Genomic DNA, 20,260 nt, shown 5'->3' with positions numbered 1-20,260 from the left:
GCTGGGTATGCTAAATTTAAAAAGGTATTTCGTCATCTTTTAGTGATTTCTTCAGATTTATTAAAAGCCATCGCTGCTAGACGTGTACGTACTATCTCTCTCTGCAACAAAGCCATAAAAACATGGTTTTTCAATTGCCCTTTTCAGTGTATACAATTTGATATTAGGCTTGGCTAGCTACGAGCTAAGTGTGTGCTCACAGCAGTCCTTACGTACTGCCTCCCCCCTCACAGCGCACCTTACGTAAATTGTAAGAAGAATCCCCAAAACGTCATTTTTAGGTGTTAAGAAGTAGAGGGTTGGGCTTTCTGTTTGTTTGTTTGTTAGCTGACAGATGTCTACTGTATGTCCAGGATGACAAAATGTTGTCTAATTGTAAAGCTACTGTTTAAATCCACTGTTTTCCAGCTCGACCACCTGCAATAGCAGCATAACACCGGAGCGACAAACAGTGTGGGGCATTGCTGATGGTTGAACCCACAGACACGCAGCAGAGCTGTGTGGGGATTGTAAAAACACAGTCAAAGATAACATGTAAAAATAAAACGGTAACGATTTCCCACTGTAGGTTGTGTAGAAGATGCTGTTCAGCTAAAGGACGTTTACGTTGCGAGCCACCGTACGTAAGCCGACGTCACGTCAGTTCCTGTAACGGGAGAGATGGCGACCGGGTTGTGTTGTGCTACATAGCTAAAGCACCATCGTCTGTCCTTTTATCCAGCGGGCGTACATTTGATGACATTTCCCACTGGCTGGATGACCAGAGGCTATGGGGGAAGTGTGGGACTTTGAGTTTTTGTCCCGCATCGCTGACAGCTGCTTGTCGTTTCTTTCTGAGTTTGTGGACGACTGGCTCGCCAACGACATGAGAGTCTCCATATTCAAGATTTTACTAAGTTGGCTCATTTTTAGTCTCATCGCCATTCACTTTGCATGGAAAGTCTACGGAAATACGGTGAACGATATGTATTATCGACAAGGTGGGTTTTCCTCAGTCTTTATTAGCATCGCTTGCTGAACTACTGCTAGCCCCGTTAGGCTAATCTCTGCTGTGTTGATGTTCAGGGGCCGGACAGAACGGAGGTACACCGGACACAGCGCCTCACCTGAGTGGATGGTGGGTGCCCAGCATCCATGTCTCCTCATTTTAATGTATCTTCCTCTTTTCACACTGTCTGTTGCTGTAAAGTTTTAATTGGGTTGGTTTCCCTTTGAGACCCTTTTCCCTGTGTTTTTCCTATTATTATAGAGCAGCATCTAGAAGAGAAAGGATAGATCTGTAAAGGCGACACAACTACTGTAGTTGTGAAATATATTACTGATCATGCAGTATAAAAGCGTTAAAATGGTTTATTATTGCAAAACTGTTCTTACCGTTTTATTAATAACATGCTTTTGTTCTTGCAGGGAAAGCAAAGCAGGAGATACAGGGAAGATTCATCGAGAATAACAGGCTCCATGAGACTCTTGGACTTTTTCCAAGTGAGAGCTGGACTGTTTACATTTCCCACAGACACTAGATGCACTTAGGTGCATCTGACAAGAAAGATGGATGCAGCTATTGGCAACAATCACTTTTTATTTTGATCTTTTTGATCTTTTTTAAGTTTGCCATTAGCTTTAATGGGACATTATTCTCCATAAACATCTAAATAGATCTATTTGTCTCTGTCATTCATAATTTCTTCCAGTAGCTTTAAGTAGAAGTACCAGTTGCATATAAATTAAAGATATAAATTGAATGCTTTAGATAAGAGACATCACATTATTATTAGTCTGAAACCATAAGCAACAAACAATAAATGCATTTGATTTTAAGGGTGCACAGGGCACACTGGATAACATGGACAGATATTTAAAATGAATTGCACCAGTAGGAATGGGATAATGATGACAGTGAGTGTTGTGAATGAGCCTAGCTGTGATCAGAAAGATTCTTTGCAGTGATTAGGGTCATTCTCATCACAGCTTTCATAAATAATGTATATGGTCTGTTGGGAGACAGAAGTATGGAAAACAGTTGACTTACATCTAGCATGATGTATCTGTGATATGACCCAACTCCTGTGTGAAACATGTCTCTACAGAGGAGATGAAATAATTCATAACACAACACAATTTAGGGCTGTTTATCTGTATTAGGCCCTATTGGCTTGTAAAGAAAATGAGCAAATGGATGCAGAAAAATAATGAGGACTCCTTGATAAAAAAAAAAAAAAAACTGCTACAGTCTGCAAGAGAAGTCTGACCTGGGAGAGATTTATTTTTTGGTCAGACAGTAATCTAAAACAAATCCAATCCTCTTCAAGATATGCTTAAAATGTTTTTCAGTGACCAAGTCAATGTTTACATTTAAATCTAATCCAATTTACTGCTTATCCAGTTTATGTGTCGCTTAAAAAATTGTCAAAGAAGCATGGGGAAAATAGTGATATTGTGATGTTTTTTTTTTTGTTGTTGTTGTTTTGTTTTGTTTTTTTTTTGACAAAATCATCAGCATATTTAAGAATTGCCTGAAAGTTGAGCCGTAAAGCTGGAAAGTAATACTATTGTGCAAGTCCTGTGCAAACAGCACTTGTTATATTTGTTTATTGTACTTAAAGTACTAAAGCCACAGTTGTCTCTGACTGATAAAGCTAGGCTGTAATTTGTTTTATTTATTTTAAAAATAGATCAAGTTCACAATTTTAAACTTGCATTTCCAATCTTGCTTTTGTAGTTTGACAGATAAAGCATCTGCATTGCAAAGTCAGATCCCTTATTTTAATTAGATTTGGCACCAACCTGAACCTACTCACTCTAAGTTCATCTCAGTTTTTACTACTGTGTGTTTTGGAAGTAGTCTTATCTTAGTCCAATCTTATGTTAATAGGGATTGATGGAATTATTAGCATGTGCACATCCATCACATTGGTGCACGTTAGACCAGGTACAAGTAAACGCTGGCCAGCAGAGAGATGTGAAAAAAATGTGTAAGAATCATTGTTGGTAAGGAAGCTGTTAATGTCCAGCCCCTGTGCTTGTGCTTCTTCATACAACCCGGAATCAGTAATGGCCCCTGCTGCCTCAGTAGGTCCATCCTGACCATCAGTCCCACCACTCAGGAAGACTGGACCATTGGGTGGGAGTTCTAGGTCTTTCATCTCCAGTCCCACTCGCAGAGCCAGCTCCTGGTTTCGACCACCTCGGCCCTTCCCAGTCAACTCCACAGTGGGCTCACCTCCAGCTAGTAGACACGTGGCACCCCATCCTTCTGTACGCTCCTTAGACAAGACCTGCATAGTACGGCAAAGGTCCCAGCTCTCCACACCTACTTCAGGCCCCAGCCTCAGCACCTCAGCAGCAATCTCAGGAGGAGGTTCTTGTTGAGAACAGGCAAACTGGGCAAGGAGGCCATAAAGTCTGGAGACTGACCTTACATCGCCACACACTCCTGGTGACAAGACAACAGGGCGAAAGCCTAGCTCTCGGGCACGGCGACTTGCACATGTGAGGGCAATACTGTTGGAGCCAATCACAACATTGAGAACGTGTTCTGATTTATCTGTGACATCCTTATTCCCCTTCCACCGGGGACTTGGTCTCCCAAGGACATCTTTTAGTGATGCTGGTAGAGAGTTTAGCAGCTTGTACCGGTCAAGGACTGACAAAACTTCCTCAGGCCATACCTCACCATGCACTGTGGGGCCACTGGCTATCAAATCTAGCGGGTCCCCAATCACATCAGACAATATCAGTGCAACCACCTGTGAAGACATGAGAAATATAAAAATGCACATTGCTGAAATGACTTTGTTTTAACCACTAATAACTTAAAGGTTCACTACCTGTGCAGGGTGAGCAAGATGTGCAAGACCTCCACCCTTTAAGACAGAAAGGGCACGGCGTACAGTGTTCAGCTCTTGAATAGTGGCTCCAGCAGCTGCAAGTTTACGGGTAACATCCAGCTTCTCTTGCAGTGATATTGGTGAGATGGGTGCAGGTAACAGCGCAGAGCCCCCACCTAGACAGGGTTGAACCCCTTTAGATTTTATGGTATGGTTTTAATAAGAGTAGGCAAGAAAAAAGGTGTTTACCTGAAATCAGAACTAGTAGCAAGTCCTTCTCTGTCAGTTCACTGGCTAACTGCTTGATCCCTTCAGCTGCCTTCTGGGCATCAGCATCAGGCAAGTTGTGCTTGGCTCCCTCAATTACTTTGATGCGAGTGTTTTCTTTTAACAACAGATGGCTGTGGTGGACGTGGGAGAGGTTATTGTGTTTAATCTTATTTCTGTGGAATACTTTAAGTTGTTTACCTCTGAAAGATTTAGCTTACTCTTTCCCATGCTGTTGTAATGTCTGCTGAATCCCATGTGGCACGCTTATGATTCCTTTTACTAAGTGATCCCCTATAATCCTCTCTGCCTCTGCAGCCATGCCCAATACTGCTTTTCCAAATCCCACCAAATGGAGGTTGTGTTTGAGTGTGAATTTGTGACCATCAATAATCACTGAATCCTCCTTGCGTTCTACACTCTGCCGGACCACAGTGTCTGGCTGCACAGCCTCCACTGCAGCTGCAAACACTTTGCGAGCACGTGAGTCTATTGACATTTTGCAAAATGTTTGTTTCTTCCTACCCACGAGGGCCAGAAAAGGGTGACGCCAGAACAGGGACAGAACACGTGCCATGGACAGTTCACTGGGTCCGAGTAGAAATTGCCTAAGAGATTCAAAGAATAATTTATAATATATAAATATATATTTATTAATTTTAAGACTTTTAATAAAAAAGCAGATGTATTTTCAAAAGATCATACATATAAAATATTCTAGCTATCAAGAAAGCATTTATATTGGCTGAAGGCCACTTTCACCTCTCAGATAAAAGTTGCTAAATTATAAATTGCTGAACATACTAAACTCCAAAGAACGATTAAATTCCTGCAATTCCAAGTAACAACACTGGACTCAAAATAATAACAACAATTGATACTTTATGAATCCCCCTGGGGAAATTCTTTGTGGACAGGCTGCCCTCTCGAGGGGCCAAGGTTTCTTGTTTAGTGTCATGTCCCGGGACATTTCAACACGTGGCCACGAACTGGGGGGAGCCGGGAAGCGAACCGCCAACCCAACTGCCGACTGCCCTACCAACTGAGTCACAGTCATTGAACATGTTAAGCCATTTATCATGTTTGTGCTGGCGTCAAAGGGTTATTGCATTGTGCGTCCCAAGAAATCAATATGTACATAATTGTAATACCATACAGTACTTTCATGAAATTAACTATACAGTCCTCACACTAATCAGTAGTTCAGTTTAAATCGTTTGATTAAACCTGAAGATGTAAGGATTACACATGTACAGAGCTGTTGTGTACCAATCCTACCCACAGGAATTTTTTTTTCCACATATTAAATTGTTACTTGTGGAGTTGAAGGCTGAACGAGTGAATAGACCCAAAAGGCTACGTTGACTATTGCAAACCAAAGGGTTTGCTTGCAAGACTGTGCTTTCTGAAGACTTATACAGCTGCCTACCTGGGAAACTCCTAAATGGGATGTGAAGCCTGTGGATTCCTGTGGAAGCCTGTTATGTGTGCTCCAGCTCTGCAGTTCAACTGAGTAGTAAAAATCTGACCAGATACTGACTGGAACTGTGTACCCTGTGTGTAATGATTGACTTGGATGGTGCACATGACTCAACTAAACGCTTGATGTCAAAGTTACTTCTGCCCTGGTTCATTGGACACATTAAAAATCCTGAGCACAGTAACTGGCAGATTTATAAGGCACTTTTGCTGCAGCACTGTGCAGCCAATGCCCATAATCTAAATGCTTTTTTTACGCCTGAATTAATGTGCCCGTGGGTCACACGTCTTGTTTGTTTTCTTTGAGCTGTGAAGACACCTGCTCTCACCATAAAAATGTCAGGTATCGCTTAGAGGCAAATTAAATTTGATATCGTTTCTGAAGATTGAGCAATCAGCCACTGACATGTCCGTTGTGTATAATACTGTTCAAGTCATTCTCGTTTGCCCCTATGCAGTGCCATTTGCAAACACTAAACAGTGTGACAAGTTATTCACGATGTCGATTTTAGAGAAGAAAGGAAAACAACTGACTTCATATTATGCTAAAGTTGGTTCATACCTCAAACATCCTTTTCAGTGGGAGCACAACTCATACTGTTATTGTCTTCTGCACTTCTGTGTCCATTACGATGGCGCAGCACCCAGAAACTCTCCTTACGAAGAAGTTTCACAAAGACAGGCAAAAATGAAAACAGACATGGAAAGTGCTCTGGTCTACCTAACAGTCATAACAAAAACAAATATTACTTTATCATCGACCTGCCCCCTATGCGACGTTTCTTACAGCACTGTTTTGGGAAAGCTAGTTTAAGTCAACAGCAGGACGCAGCTACCGCGATAACATGGAAATATCGCGTAGTTTCCCCACCAATGCGCGCGTCAGGTGATGAATATGCGCGTCACCGACGCTTTTCCCTCCCGCCCGTGGATCAGTAGTATCACAGTCGCGCTTTCGTCGCTATTTTTTTGAATTATACTTCTTTTAGTTCAACTTTTAGTACAGTTACCGTTAACATATTAACACTAATCACCGCAACTGACATTTGTAAACCGAGTTGAATTGTAAAACGAGGGGCTGCTTCCCCTCCGAGACCGACAGAGGCCATCATGAAGCTGACGGACAATGTGCTGCGGAGCTTCAGGGTTGCTAAGGTGTTCCGAGAAAACTCTGACAAAATCAACTGCTTTGACTTCAGTTCTAACGGAGAAACCATTATTTCTAGCAGCGACGACGACTCGTTAGTCCTATACGACTGCCAAGAGGGAAAGTAAGAGCAGTTTTATGTCATTTTTACTCTGTTTTTAACGTTAGCTACTCGCTATGCTAGCTAGCGAGGCCTGCTGCTTTGCTAACATACTTGGTAGCGATACTGTGAGATGCAGATTTCTGTGTGGACATTCAATTATATAAATCTGTACTGTTAATTCTGACAGTTTCTAGTATTTTAAGTTATTTGCTAGGAAGTGATTATTTTTACGTGCCCAACATATTGTTAGAAATCAACTAAATTAAATAAAGCTGCTTAAGATGGTCATATTGGTGGCTATAGCTAACTTAGCTTTGTATTTGGAATTGACTTTTTACTCATTTATTACTCTATCAATAATGTTTATTAAAAGACTTGGATAACAAGCAGTGTTGTATAGACCAGCATCTAACAAATCAAACATCATACAAATACGAACTAATAACAAAAATGTGAATGACTCAGTGTATTTGATAATGTCCCCTGCTTTGACTGCTAGCCCTACAGTGATCTGTAACTTAAGTCTGTGTTGTCTTTTTTATTAATTCTTTTAGAAATTGTGGTGTTGAGATTGTTCATTTACATTAATTTTGCTGAAATGCTTATGTCTCTCTTTTCCTCTCCCATCTAATCTGATTTATGAAAGACCCAAGAGAACTCTCTACAGTAAAAAGTATGGAGTGGATCTGATCAGGTACACACATGCTGCAAACACTGTGGTCTACAGTTCCAACAAAATCGATGGTATGTTGCTGCACAAATTACATTTTTTATAGTAGTTTGGTAATAAACCATTAATACATTAATCGGAGAAGAAGAATCAAATATATATGTATATATATATTATAATTTTTTTTTTAATTCAATAACTGTAATGATCATAATATAAACAATGTATTTGCTGTGGATTTTGTTTAAATGCAGACAGTTGAATTGCTTTGCTGTAATTTGTGAAACGACATTTAAGTTATGTTGCAATATTAGAGTAATTAAAATTTCAGACATGTGTACCAGTTGTTTCAGTGTTGTGGTTTATGTTTTCTGTTGGACTTTTGAGACATTAGCCACTGGTTGGTGTTCACAGGATGCTATTCCCATGTTGGACCACAGCTGGATTGTGACTACTCACTCTGGCCTGAGGTAGTTGTTTGTACAGTTTGAGGGTCTGTGATTCTGCCCCATACAGGAGCTAACTGTACAAGTGACTGCCTTGCCCAAGGTTGAGTCTACTCATCAGACCTGAATGCCAGCTTGGTTCTTGTTGGTAACGTTTGATGTATGACATGACAGTTTCTTCTAACTTGGTGTTGCTCCTTTTGCTTAAGATACAATCCGATACCTGTCCCTTCATGACAACAAATACATCCGCTACTTTCCTGGGCATAACAAAAGGTGAGAAGTAAATATATCCTGGTATGCCTTTCTTTGTTTTCTGCCTTGATTAGATTACCTGCATTCAGTTGGAGGTTGCTGTGTTCTCAGGTTTTTCTTGTGTTTTTTTTGTTTTTTTTTGTACCAGAGTGACATCTCTCTCCATGTCTCCTGTGGATGACACATTTATTTCTGGATCTTTAGATAAAACTATCAGACTATGGGATCTACGGTCACCTAATTGCCAGGTGAGTTTTTTTTTGTTGTTGTTGTTTATTTTTTCTCAATTTTGTTGCACTAATATAAAATATGTAATAGAGGGGTATAACTGATACTGACCCTCTCTTGCCTTTTTTCAATTTTAGGGTCTGATGCACCTGCAGGGAAAGCCAGTGTGTTCGTTCGATCCGGAAGGTCTCATTTTTGCTGCTGGTATAAATTCAGAGATGGTTAAACTTTATGATCTGCGGTCATTTGACAAGGCAAGAAAAAGCTGTTTTTAAATGGAAACACTAATGGTGTTGTGTGCTTGTCTACAAGTTCAAGTTAACAGTTAAACTTTAATAAAAGCAAAATAGTCACTGTTTTTGTCAACAGGGCCCCTTTGCAACCTTCAAGCTCCAGTATGATCGGACGTGTGAATGGACAGGACTCAAGTTTAGCAATGATGGAAAACTAATTCTTCTTTCAACTAATGGTGGAGCTCTACGTATCTTAGATGCGTTTAAGGGTGCAGTTCTACATTCTTTTGGGGTAAGAGAAAGTTTATCATGGGCAATGTACAGAAGTAGTTATTAGAAAACATGTACAATCGCAGTTTGGACACTTTGCACGTGAAAACTAAAAACATTTAGAAAAATCTTACGTAACCAAATAACATAGTGCTTACTAAATACAGTAAATTAGAACTATGATGTGTTGTTGTTGTTGTTGTTTTTGTTTGTTTGTTAGTTTTTTGTTTTTAAGTGATGAGGATATGAAAAGCTGTATATTCAATAATGTTTAATGTTTGGGTATAAATGTGCGCAACATCATTGCTTATGGATGCTGCTTTATTTTCTCACAGGGCTACAACAACAGTAAATCAGTAACGCTGGAGGCATCATTCACTCCTGACTCTCAGTTCGTTATGATTGGTAAGTTCAGATAACTCTTGCTTGTTGTTGTCTCAGTGCTGGATAATTTCTTGCATCCTTTCAGCAAAGAAGCAGTTGTCACATCCCCTACTTTTAATAAGATATACCAAATGATCCTTATGTAGATTATATGGACAAAATTACTGCTGAGTTGTGGAATATAGTACACTAGAAATAGTTTTCACATTAAAGTAAAAAGTTGCTATACTTACTCATATATGGATCTTCTTAAATGATTGATAAAACAAACATTTCTTAAGGAAATTTAGGACTATCCCTTTGAATAACAGTACAGGTCATGCTTTTCATCACACGTACAAATACAAACATATTGTTTGCAATAGCTACAAAATCAATATTCACAAAACAAACAAACTCAAGAAGTTAATGTGTCTGTGTTTGTCCATACATTTCAGGCTCGGAGGACGGAAAGATCCATGTGTGGAATGCAGAGAGTGGTATGAAGGTGGCTTTATTGGATGGAAAACACACAGGCCCAATTACCTGCCTGCAGTTTAACCCCAAGTTCATGACATTTGCAAGTGCCTGCTCCAACATGGTGAGTGTTGATTACTTAATGATTGCTTCCTAAATTGTGTCTGGTAGATTATGTGATGCTACAGAGCTGTGCAATTCATGGATCTGGACTTTCCTCTTTCTAGTTGTACTAGTGTTTTCTGCGATCACTTTGACGTTTGGTGAATGTAGTAATCAAATTGTAGAAAAACAACAGTAGAACTTATGGCTATATTTAATAGTGAAAGTAAGAGCATCTCCACACAAAATGCAAAGGGAACTCAGGGGATTGGGACTAGATAACTGTGTAGCCTTAAGAAAACCACTTGTCAATTAAAATCTGGAGAAAAAAGGCTTCAATTTGCTGAGGAGCATAAAGATTGAGCAATTGAACAAGGTCATGTGGCGTGATGGACACATCAGGGTAAGAAGGAAGGCAGGTGAAGTGAAGCACCCATCATGCCTAGTGCCTACTGTACCAGCCTGTGGGGGCAGTGCTATGATCTGGGGTTGCTGCAGTGGGTCCGGTCTAGGTTCAGCCACATTATGTGTCCAAAGAATGAGGTCAGCTGACTACCTGAATATACTGAATGACCAGGTTATTACATCAATGGATTTTTTTCTTCCCTGATGACATGGGCATATTTCAAGATGACAATGACAGGATTCATCTGGCTCAAATTGTAACAGAGCGGTTCAGGGAGCATGACGCATCATTTTCACACATGGATTAGCCACCAGAGTCCTAATCTTAACCCCATTGAGAATCTTTGAGATGTTCTGGAGAAGACTTTGTGCAGCAGTCCGACTCTCTCTTCATCGATACAAGAACTTGGAGAAAAATTATTTATTATATTTTTAAAAATTTTGGATGGGCAGTGTTTAACATTACAGGTGGAGTCACGTGCCAATTTAGTTTTATTACAGGTCGCAGAAGATATACATTTTATAAAATGAAATACATTTTGTGTAGTTCATTTGGTTCTCAGAAGGACAGAAGACAAGAATAAATACAACTTTTAAATGATATTCAAGTAGATTTTTTTTACTCTGTGGTGAGCACGGCTGTAATGTTACTTACATTTTGAACTGTTCTTCGTCTTACAGGCATTCTGGCTCCCCACCATTGATGACTGATGACAGAAAAGTGAAGACATGTCTTTTGTTGAAGACCAAAGTCAAAGTGACCAGCAGGTGTCAGCACAGCCAGTTCTGTGGGAATAACACAGAAACTTGTGGCAAACCGGTTTCATATTGTAAATAAGTAGTTTATAGAAATAAATCATTTGTTTATGTTTTTTTTATATTTCTATTTAAACATTAAAGTGTTTTTGTGTAAGACACTGGTTCTGTTACCTTTATTACTTGATTAATGTTTTGTTTATCTGTGTAAGTGTTGGCAGATTTTGGTTTTGAAATGTCTGTCTGGCTTTGGGAAGATGCTGTCAGCATGATCAGACACTATGTCAGTGAAAACATCTTACACAATCTCTTGATCATCAGAGTTGTCCTGTGTGGAGTAATAAGGGAGATGAGAGATTGGGAGGGGAAAAAGCTGATCATGCTCTTTTATTATAATATTGTTTCTTTTTAAATGAAATAAAACATCTGCATTTTCCCACCACATTAGATCAAATCAGTGTAATTACATAATTATATTTACGAGAAACAGCGCATTGCATTTTCTTTTTTTACTTCACCAATTTGGGGTGAAATTCAAATCAGAAAATGAGTCCAGACCAGTTACATGTGTATTATTGTTTAAACTATGTTACAGTGATTCACATGGGCCTCACAGAAGCTACCCTTTGATGGTGACTTGTTTTGGGGCAATACATCAAAGTTTAGGTTCTTTGTTCAGAAGGTGGTAATTAGGTTTACAGGTCACACTCTCCTCCTCTGCTGTTCACAGACCAGTACCCAGGCCTGGACAGTCAGTCAGTCAGAGAGAGCTAAATTTGGAGAGAGGTGATCAGGTTCCCTCTCTGCATGCACATGATACTGTCCCAGTTACTTGAGCAATGTCCCTACTCAGACTGTGACACTCGCTCACTGAGTCCACACATAGTGTTCGCCTTCTTCAGCATTCGGAACAGCGCTCGGTCACCTTATTTGAAGTAAAGGACGTTTACAACAGACTTGTTTGGTTGGACTTGAGTGTCTTGACTGGACTGAATATTTGGGCCTGCTGCTGTGGAGCTCCAGTCCCATCGACTGCATCGTCTTTGTCTCTCAACACCCCTGCTGCTGTGCCTGGCAGGAGGAACAGACTGCTGACTCGCGATGTTTCTTGCACTAGTGGTGACGCCAGAGCTGAGGGACTTCCTGGCCAGGGCGAGACGTGGAGCAGTGCGCCTCATCAAGGTGCGCATCCAAGACGGTGAGTGACCCGAGACACTGGACACTGTGTGGTGGAGCCTTACACTGACGATGAGCAGGCCCTCAGAGGTGGCGGGTGTAAAACACACATTGTCCATGGTGATGACCTTGTAGGTTTTACATTTGGTTGGTTATTACATTTCTAGCAGATGGTTTACATTAAATCTGAGCAGAACTGTACACAATCACCGGGTGAGTATCCAAATCTCACATAATGAATAGATCCTCAACAAATTACTCATCTGGACAAAACAAGGCTTTTACACAAGGAGCCATTGTTTATAATGGTCAAACATTATTTTGTGGCCCTTCCAAACAAAACTAATAATTTGATTATTAAAGTTCGGTCTACATACTGTCAGGAAATGGTAGGAAAAAAATAATAATGATATAAAACAGACTCCTCACAAAAAATATCTAAAGCTAGAGACCAAAGAAGGTGGTGACGTTTTAGTTCACTGAATGGAGTGAGATGCAGCTCTATGTGACACGATGTCTATTTTGACTTTGACAGTTCAGCCAGAGAAGCTTGTTTTCTTGAGTTGACTGTTTTAAGGGCTTTTTTTAAGCCTGTAGGCATGAAAATATCCATTATTTTATGTGTATAACAGAATTTTTGAAAATCTATTATTCATAGAAAAACTGACATAGTTATTTTATCTCTTAGAAATCTCTGTGAATGCTCTGGTGTGACCGAGAAAGTTTCCAAAATAGTCCTGCTGCTGCGTTAACATGACCTGGAAACTCTCTGTTCCAAGATGATAAAGCAGTCTGTCATGACATCAGCCTGCTCTCAATAAACCACAATGACAACTGTACCAAGTTTATTTAACAAATGTTAAACAGATTTACTTAATTTGTTCGCCTTCATTTTCATTCAGTATGTAGAATTTGATCTGAATTCACCTGTGGCAAACTGACTTGACACAGTTTAGAAAAACATGCACGAGTGTATGTGAGGTTGCATAATTCACACTACACGTCCTGACAAAAACCAGAGAAAGGGCAGACAAAGTCATATTTTGTATTAACTGTAAAGTCTCTGGAGGCAAATGTTTGATTTATCCTAAAGGCCACTATAAATAAAACTTGGTTAGATTTGATTTGAAGTCCAAAGGAAACTTCTGTAAGAGGATGTGAGGCCTCCGTATCTAAGATGCTTAAACCTGCTGCTCAAATACATAAGATAAGAATTGGATCCATGTTAACCTGAACTTCTGACCACTAAAAATATACAGCTTGTATCAAGTGCAGACAGATGAATATTAAATAGTCACGAGCTGAATGGTGATTGGTAAACCACTGCTAGAGACGATTCGACTACGTTCTTGGAAAAGAGGATTGCGTCAGCCGTCGTCGTGCTGCGTGAGGACAGGCGTTCAGTGTCAGCTGAGCAGTCAGTGCAAAAATGGCCAGTAATGCAATAGGTTTCTAGGTAGATGATTACAGATGTGGACTGATATGTTCATTGGGTGTTTACATCTTGTTTTGGTATCTGACCAGTGTCATGTTGTAATATGATTCACGGCTGATGCATTCTGGGACTTTTTTGGGGCTATGTTTGTGGACCGTGCTCATCATATTAAATATTTGGTCTCATCACTCGGAGTATTGATGTTGACAGCATCCCAGTGAAATGCTGTCAGCTCTGATTTACTTCCTTACTGAAGAGCTTTGATCTCTCTGGAGCGTCATTGACTATTTGAAGGGACATGTTTTTTTACATCGTTGCAATCTGCTGCCCGGTGACACCACCGGTGTCCTTTCAATGTCAGAAGAGAAAACAAGATCATTCCCGACGATTTCATCACCTCTGGCTCCGTAGGGCATTTGGTTTCTGGTCACCTGACTGTCCCCTGATCTCTGGTCTGCCATGATTTCACAACTTTACTTTCTACTTTAAGGATAAAAAGGCGCAACGCCCGACGTGATTCACATACAGTTTCACAATGAAACCTATAAAGACATGAACAAGAGAGAATTGCTGATGGAAAGTATGTGTGTGCAGAGCTGGAATGTGCCACAGCTCAGAATAGCAACATGTCCCAAGAGACAGTCAGGAAATCCCCCTGCACCCCACAAGGACATCATCGAACATATGTGCATGTTTTGTATATTTAATTAAACCGGGCTGTTAGGGTTTGGACAATCAGCTCCATTAAGACTGAAACTAGTACTAATAGTCATATTTTTAGCTCAGGGTTTGGTCTGTGCTTTCTTTCGCCACTGCACATGGAGCCAACGTTGTGACTGTCACTGCAGGTTTTGACACTGAGTGGAGCGACTTCATACTGGGAGAAGGGAGCGGAGAGACCGCACGGGCTAAATATAAAACTGAAACTTATCCTAATAACAGGAAATTTAATGTCAGTCAATTCAGAAATCAATTTGTGATTCTAAACAAAGACGAATTCAAGGCTACACCAAGGGTTTCTAAGGGGCAGTGCCAGGTCTCGAAAAATGTTTTGCAGAAACTGGATCAGTTGATTCCATGTTTCCCATCATCACAATACCACTGAGTAAACACTGATCTGCTGGAAACTTGAGGATCAGCCATATTTATGACAGGTGAACAGTTGGGTAATCAAGCCTGTGACGAGTAGATAAATCCACTGGAGTGTCACGTGATTGCGTGCTTCAGTGGATAAAACATAAGGACGTGTGACCTTTTGTTTAAAGGAGTTAACATGATCATACACGTGCTTAGACATGATGACTTCATTTTAAATCTGATAATGTCTTGTGGTTTCTAAAAACGGATCTGATTCTTCCCAGGTTGACATGAAAACATCACAGATGTTAGACTTTTCAACCTCGCTGTTTACATAACTTAACATATACAGGTTTGACACTACACCTGCTCCTTAGAATCAAATTACAATAATAACAGTCATCTTACATGTAAATCCACACTGCGTGTGATTGTAGGCTGGTGGCAACTGACTCATACTGTAGCAAACACGTGTAGTATAGGTTACAAGAAAATGCATACCCTGTGCAATATCAACGTTTTCTAATCATCCAGCATTGTACCATCTTATATTAGTGGTGCTGTTGTAGTGTGAATTGTTGAAAATGTGAATATTGTCCTTGGGGTAAGGTATGTGATGAGTAGGGGTCTGGTTTTCAGAGCAGCTGGTGCTGGGGGCCTACAGAGAGCCAGAAAAGAGCTGGGACCAGGATTATGATCGCTTCCTGCTTCCTCTCCTGGACGATCAGGAGCCCTGCTACATACTGTACCGCCTTGACTCCCAGAATGCACAGGGCTACGAGTGGATCTTCATATCATGGTCTCCTGACCAGTCTCCAGTAAGATGTACCGCATATCATTTCATATTGTTTTGTTGTGGAAACCCTGAACATGCACATCTTAATACCACCAATTTACTATTGTATTTGAATAGTGTTGGGAACTTGTTGAGATTTCAATACAAGAAATCTGGATATTATTCATCACTTGTAGTCACCGTATTTACAATTATGTCTTCAGACCTTCATGCAAGCAGACAGTATCAGTACCATATGCATATAAACACAGCCTGGGGGGAGAAACCACCACTCTGAGGACACCAGCAGCATCTCAGCAGATCCAAATAAATAAACATTAATGAGTTTGGTGATTGTAAACACTGCTGCACTGAGCTCTTCAAGTTGTACAACCACAAATGAATGGTACCAATGAAATGAGGGAAGCTAAACTACAGAAATGTAACTCATTCTGTGCCGAGCAATAGAACAAACGAAAGCAAATGAATAGAAACCATGAAAGGTTTAATATAAATGTCATATTGTATCATATGATTGTAAAAACAAGACTAATCCGAGCACAGACAATAGTGAAAAAGTAGCACATCACAGGAATGTTTAAATAGTTACGTGATCAGAAAAGTTCCTATCTAGGACTGTTTCACTTTTTAAAGTCCACATCTCTGCTGTGTGATAGTCCCTCTGATTTGCCCTGTGATCATTGCAGGTGAAACAAAAGATGCTGTATGCTGCCACGCGTGCTACAGTGAAGAAAGAGTTTGGTGGCGGTCACGTGAAGTATGAGATGTTCGGTACAACTGAGGTCAGCACCATTACACGTCACCATGCATCGGCCCGATAGATGGTCCACTTTACTTTGATGACATATTTTACGAGGCCTCTTTACTTTCCTTACAACACTAGGAGGACATCTGTTTGCTGGGCTACCAGTATCATGTGTCATCCTGCTCAGGTCCAGCACCGCTCACGTTAGCTGAGCAGGAGCTCCAGAGGATCAAAATCACTGAGGTGAGAGGTCAACGTGCCCTCTGTGACGTATGTGAGCCGTTTTTTCTTAAATAAGAGCAACGGTCTTCTCCCTTTATATGAAATGTAACTCTTTGTTGTGATTGCTTTTACAGGGCCGGGTTAAACAGGTACGTTATATTATTTACTGTATATCATTACAAAATCTGTATCCACCTGTATTTGGTGATATCTTTTAAAACTACGTTTGTTTTACAGAATATTCATTACACATTCTCCTACTGACAATTTGTGGATCTTCCTTAAGTCAGAGGATTTTAAAAAGTGACAGGAAATGTGTCTGCTTGCTGCCCTCTTCAGGTGAAGGCAGAGATCAGTGTGGACAGTAAACACCAGACACTCCAGGGTCTTGCTTTTCCTCTGCAGGAAACAGCTAAAAGAGCACTTCAGCAACTTGCCCAAAAACGCATCAACTACATGCAACTGGTGAGTGAGTTTATACCGGCGGGCCTCAGGAATAAGAGTAACGTCACTAAGACAGTGTCAGGCTTTCAGCTTCACTCTAAAAAGAAACCTGACGAGGAGCAGTTTGCTGTGTTCTTGGTTATAGGATGCACTCTAAGTCACTGTGTGTCACTGTTGTGTCAGAGGCTGGATGTGGAGAAGGAGATAATCGAGCTGGTCCACTCCAACCCGACGGAAATTCGAGATTTACCCCGCAGGGTTCCCAAAGACACTCCCAGATACCATTTCTTCCTTTACAAACACTCCCATGAAGGAGACTACCTGGAATCTGTCGGTATGTCACTAATTCCTCGGACGATCCTCCTCTTGTTACTTGTGCACAAGGTGAACAAACACCCACGAGGAGGCATAGACTAAACGGCAGACACTGACAGAAGGTTTCCTAACCATCTTGGCTGTTGACCCCTTTACTGTTGATCAATATTTACTTGAGAGACTTGTGACAGAAAACAGCTTCAGTGTGTACAGGAGGTGTGAGCGCTTTGAGCAAATATTGTTTTTTCTTCTCTCATTGTTGAGAGTTTGAAGAGTGTGTTTAGACCTGAAGGGCAAGTATTCTGTACTTCACAACATGAATATAAAAAATGAAAAGGGTTTCGTCTCCAGCTCTGAACCACCGACCTGCATCAACATTAATGATTTACTTCTATTTTTCTTCCCGTTTACAGTGTTCATATACTCCATGCCAGGGTACAGCTGTAGCATCAAGGAGAGAATGCTGTATTCCAGCTGCAAGAGTCGACTACTGGACGAAGTGGAGAAAGATTACCATTTGGAAGTGGCTAAAAAGGTAACAGATGGATGGAGTTACAGGACTGTAACGTCATGTTCCTTTCTAGGAATTTGGGGATTTTTTTTTTCGTAGCAACCTACAATTAAACACTTACATGTGGTTGGTATTCTGGAGGCTGATTTTTTACTGTTTTTACTTTCAGTGTATTTAGATTGGACTGCTTATGAAACCAAACAAATAAAGGCTAATTACTGTTTCCGCATCAGAAAGCAATCAATCAGTTAATGTACAGAAAATACCCAAATTAACTGAAAGTATGAACATTTTTAAATGGAAAAAATGTGTTAGTGCTTTGGAAAGATCTCAGTGTTTCTAAAATCCTGGTTACAGTCCTGTGTGTTTACAGCTCCAGACCTCGAACTGACCAATAAATGTCAAAGTTATTTTTAATTAGCAATCTCTAATGGAAAGTCAGGGCACTGCCCACATGTGCTATGTTTTAATACCTGTATTCTTGTTGTCCGTTTGTTGGATCCGTGTGCAGCTGGAGATCGACAACGGAGATGAACTAACAGAGGAATTTCTGTACGACGAGGTTCATCCCAAGCAGCATGCCCACAAGCAGGCCTTCGCTAAGCCCCGCGGGCCAGCAGGAAAAAGGGGACACAAGCGCCTCATTAAGGGGACGGGAGAGAACATACAGAACAGCTAGACACAGACAAATAATCTTCTATGGTCGTGTCTGCAGTTCCAGCTCTCCTCATTTCCCCCAGACCCACTAACACCTCGTCAGCCCCAGAGGAATGTGCACATGGTTGGACTTTCTCTGCTGTTTATGTACTGAAAACACTTGGGATATATAAATAACAAGCATGTTTCTCATGGAAATGTGCTGGTAAAACATGTGTCTCTCTTGGTTAGTTTAACACAGACAATTAGAGGAAATAAATATAAAGATTGACATTGATTAATCTATCTAGGAAGACCGGAGTATAACAAAGAATGAGTCATTCTGTTAATTGATTCCTCCATTTGGACGAGAGCTAGGCTGTAAAGCAGACAGACGGCCTTGTTATGAAGTCTGTATATTTCATCCTTGAAAACAAATATAGAAGAGAAGTTTACAGTGTGATAGACCTGCATGGAATTGTAAATGCATTGTCAGATGTTTCAGACCTCGCGTCTAGCCTCCAATACAAGTTTTGTATCAACAATATTTGTAAGAAAACAAACAATAGAAAACTAAAATCGAAATAAAATCTTGTTTATACACAGTATTGGTAATGATGTGTGTATCTAGCTTGCAATGTTTAATGAATGCAAACACTTCCCTTTTTGGTCTGTTGTGCTAAGATAAACATAGGGTAATTCAATCTCCGATTAACAAGGTTTTATATGAGACCAGCAGCTGTTGAGTCAGACATCTACTCCTGAAGTGCCGTGAGGTCATCGTGCTTCAAATACTACACTGTATGGATTTAACTGCATGAAAATCAAATCTGCAACTGAGGCTGCGTCATCAAACACGTGCTAAATATTCGTATTGATTAGTGATTTTCATAACTGTCATCTGCTCTTTGAGGCCTGAGCTTGAGCACAGGCAACTGTTGGGAGCTTCTGCAGCTATCTCAGCCGTAGGGTGAGTTAGGGTCAGTCTGTGCACATACTGTAAACTTCTCCGGTCATGATCCTCTGCTGGTGTCTTCTGCATGTCTCTGCAAAGCACATAGTCTACAACGAACAGGACCCCAACTTAAGGTTGCCGTTTAGATTAGCACGAATGATGTCCCAACTCAGTAAAAACTCTGTTAACTAATTCATTATTAGATTCTTAGTCGACTATGAAACCTTGAGCTCATTAGTTATAATTATGGAGTTCAACAGCAGTAGGTCTGTGAGGCTGTATTTAGGCATGGCAGTAACTTGAACTACTGTAAATCCAAATGTTAGCCCGGCAACATGCTGATGTTTACCATATGTCATGTTTATCATGTTCCCCGATAGTTTTATGTCTTGCAATGCTGACGTTCGCTAATAGACTAGAGCTAAGGCTGACAAGAATGTGTTTGGTTTTCTAGGTATTTTGGTCATAAACCGGCAAGTACTGGACAAATTATTTTTTGACCTGATGGTGGTGCTAGAGGAAAAGTCAGTAAACATCGCTTTGGAACCAATGTTTGGTCTGTACAAAATGAAACCAGTGCATCGAGTACATGTCAAGATATTTGACTAGAAATAGAAAGATGAAAGCTTTGAGCTAGAGGCCAAATGAGGGACTGAGTACATTTATTATGATTCAACCAGAGGAGGGTTAGGACAGCATTCCAACATTTACTGAGACATTTAGTCAGAACTGCAAATGTCTACCTCATAGTGGTGCTTTAAAGTGCTTTAAAGCCTATTGAATGCCAAAATCAGTAGGATTCATCCTCTGGGTACCACGAATGCTCATCACAATCCACCTAATAAATGTTGAGATATTTCAATAAGGACCAAAGTGGGGGGCCGCTGTTACAGCCCTGCTGCTGCTGAAGCTAAATATTA

At 40.5% G+C, this 20,260-nt stretch overlaps 4 protein-coding genes across 5 annotated transcripts; 3 read left to right on the top strand and 1 right to left on the bottom strand.

The window, feature by feature from the left end:
* The first annotated feature begins 642 nt into the window (after positions 1-642).
* tcta (T cell leukemia translocation altered) lies at positions 643-2,221 on the top strand. The gene is made up of 3 exons (XM_026347639.1): positions 643-980; positions 1,066-1,117; positions 1,408-2,221. The coding sequence occupies exons 1-3, from the start codon at positions 770-772 to the stop codon at positions 1,448-1,450; spliced, it is 306 nt and encodes a 101-aa protein (XP_026203424.1). The 5' UTR covers positions 643-769; the 3' UTR covers positions 1,451-2,221.
* Positions 2,222-2,442: 221 nt separating this feature from the next.
* On the bottom strand, positions 2,443-6,380 carry glyctk (glycerate kinase). Of its 2 annotated transcripts, none has more exons than XM_026347634.1 (5): positions 6,136-6,380; positions 4,316-4,702; positions 4,077-4,228; positions 3,828-4,003; positions 2,443-3,746 (listed from the first exon to the last, which is right to left on the bottom strand). In XM_026347634.1, exons 2-5 carry the CDS (start codon positions 4,669-4,671, stop codon positions 2,850-2,852), a joined length of 1,581 nt encoding a protein of 526 aa, XP_026203419.1. In that variant the 5' UTR covers positions 4,672-4,702; positions 6,136-6,380; the 3' UTR covers positions 2,443-2,849. The 2 variants fall into 2 exon arrangements, with proteins under 2 accessions (XP_026203419.1, XP_026203420.1); XM_026347635.1 differs by lacking the exon at positions 6,136-6,380 and adding an exon at positions 5,524-6,129.
* A 112-nt stretch (positions 6,381-6,492) lies between these two features.
* Positions 6,493-11,189, top strand: wdr82 (WD repeat domain 82). Its single transcript, XM_026347638.1, has 9 exons — positions 6,493-6,844; positions 7,470-7,567; positions 8,149-8,215; positions 8,343-8,442; positions 8,560-8,676; positions 8,792-8,947; positions 9,261-9,330; positions 9,747-9,889; positions 10,954-11,189. Exons 1-9 carry the CDS (start codon positions 6,684-6,686, stop codon positions 10,981-10,983), a joined length of 942 nt encoding a protein of 313 aa, XP_026203423.1. The 5' UTR covers positions 6,493-6,683; the 3' UTR covers positions 10,984-11,189.
* A 676-nt stretch (positions 11,190-11,865) lies between these two features.
* LOC113153805 (twinfilin-2) lies at positions 11,866-18,990 on the top strand. The gene is made up of 9 exons (XM_026347636.1): positions 11,866-12,226; positions 15,356-15,534; positions 16,199-16,294; positions 16,396-16,500; positions 16,614-16,628; positions 16,819-16,944; positions 17,107-17,257; positions 17,652-17,773; positions 18,261-18,990. Exons 1-9 carry the CDS (start codon positions 12,130-12,132, stop codon positions 18,426-18,428), a joined length of 1,059 nt encoding a protein of 352 aa, XP_026203421.1. The 5' UTR covers positions 11,866-12,129; the 3' UTR covers positions 18,429-18,990.
* Positions 18,991-20,260: the final 1,270 nt, after the last annotated feature.

The sequence above is a fragment of the Anabas testudineus genome, chromosome 5, assembly GCF_900324465.2.
Source record: "Anabas testudineus chromosome 5, fAnaTes1.2, whole genome shotgun sequence".
NCBI lineage: Eukaryota > Metazoa > Chordata > Actinopteri > Anabantiformes > Anabantidae > Anabas > Anabas testudineus.
Note: the sequence above shows the minus strand (reverse complement) of the source record. Positions and strands in the feature narration are given on the sequence as shown.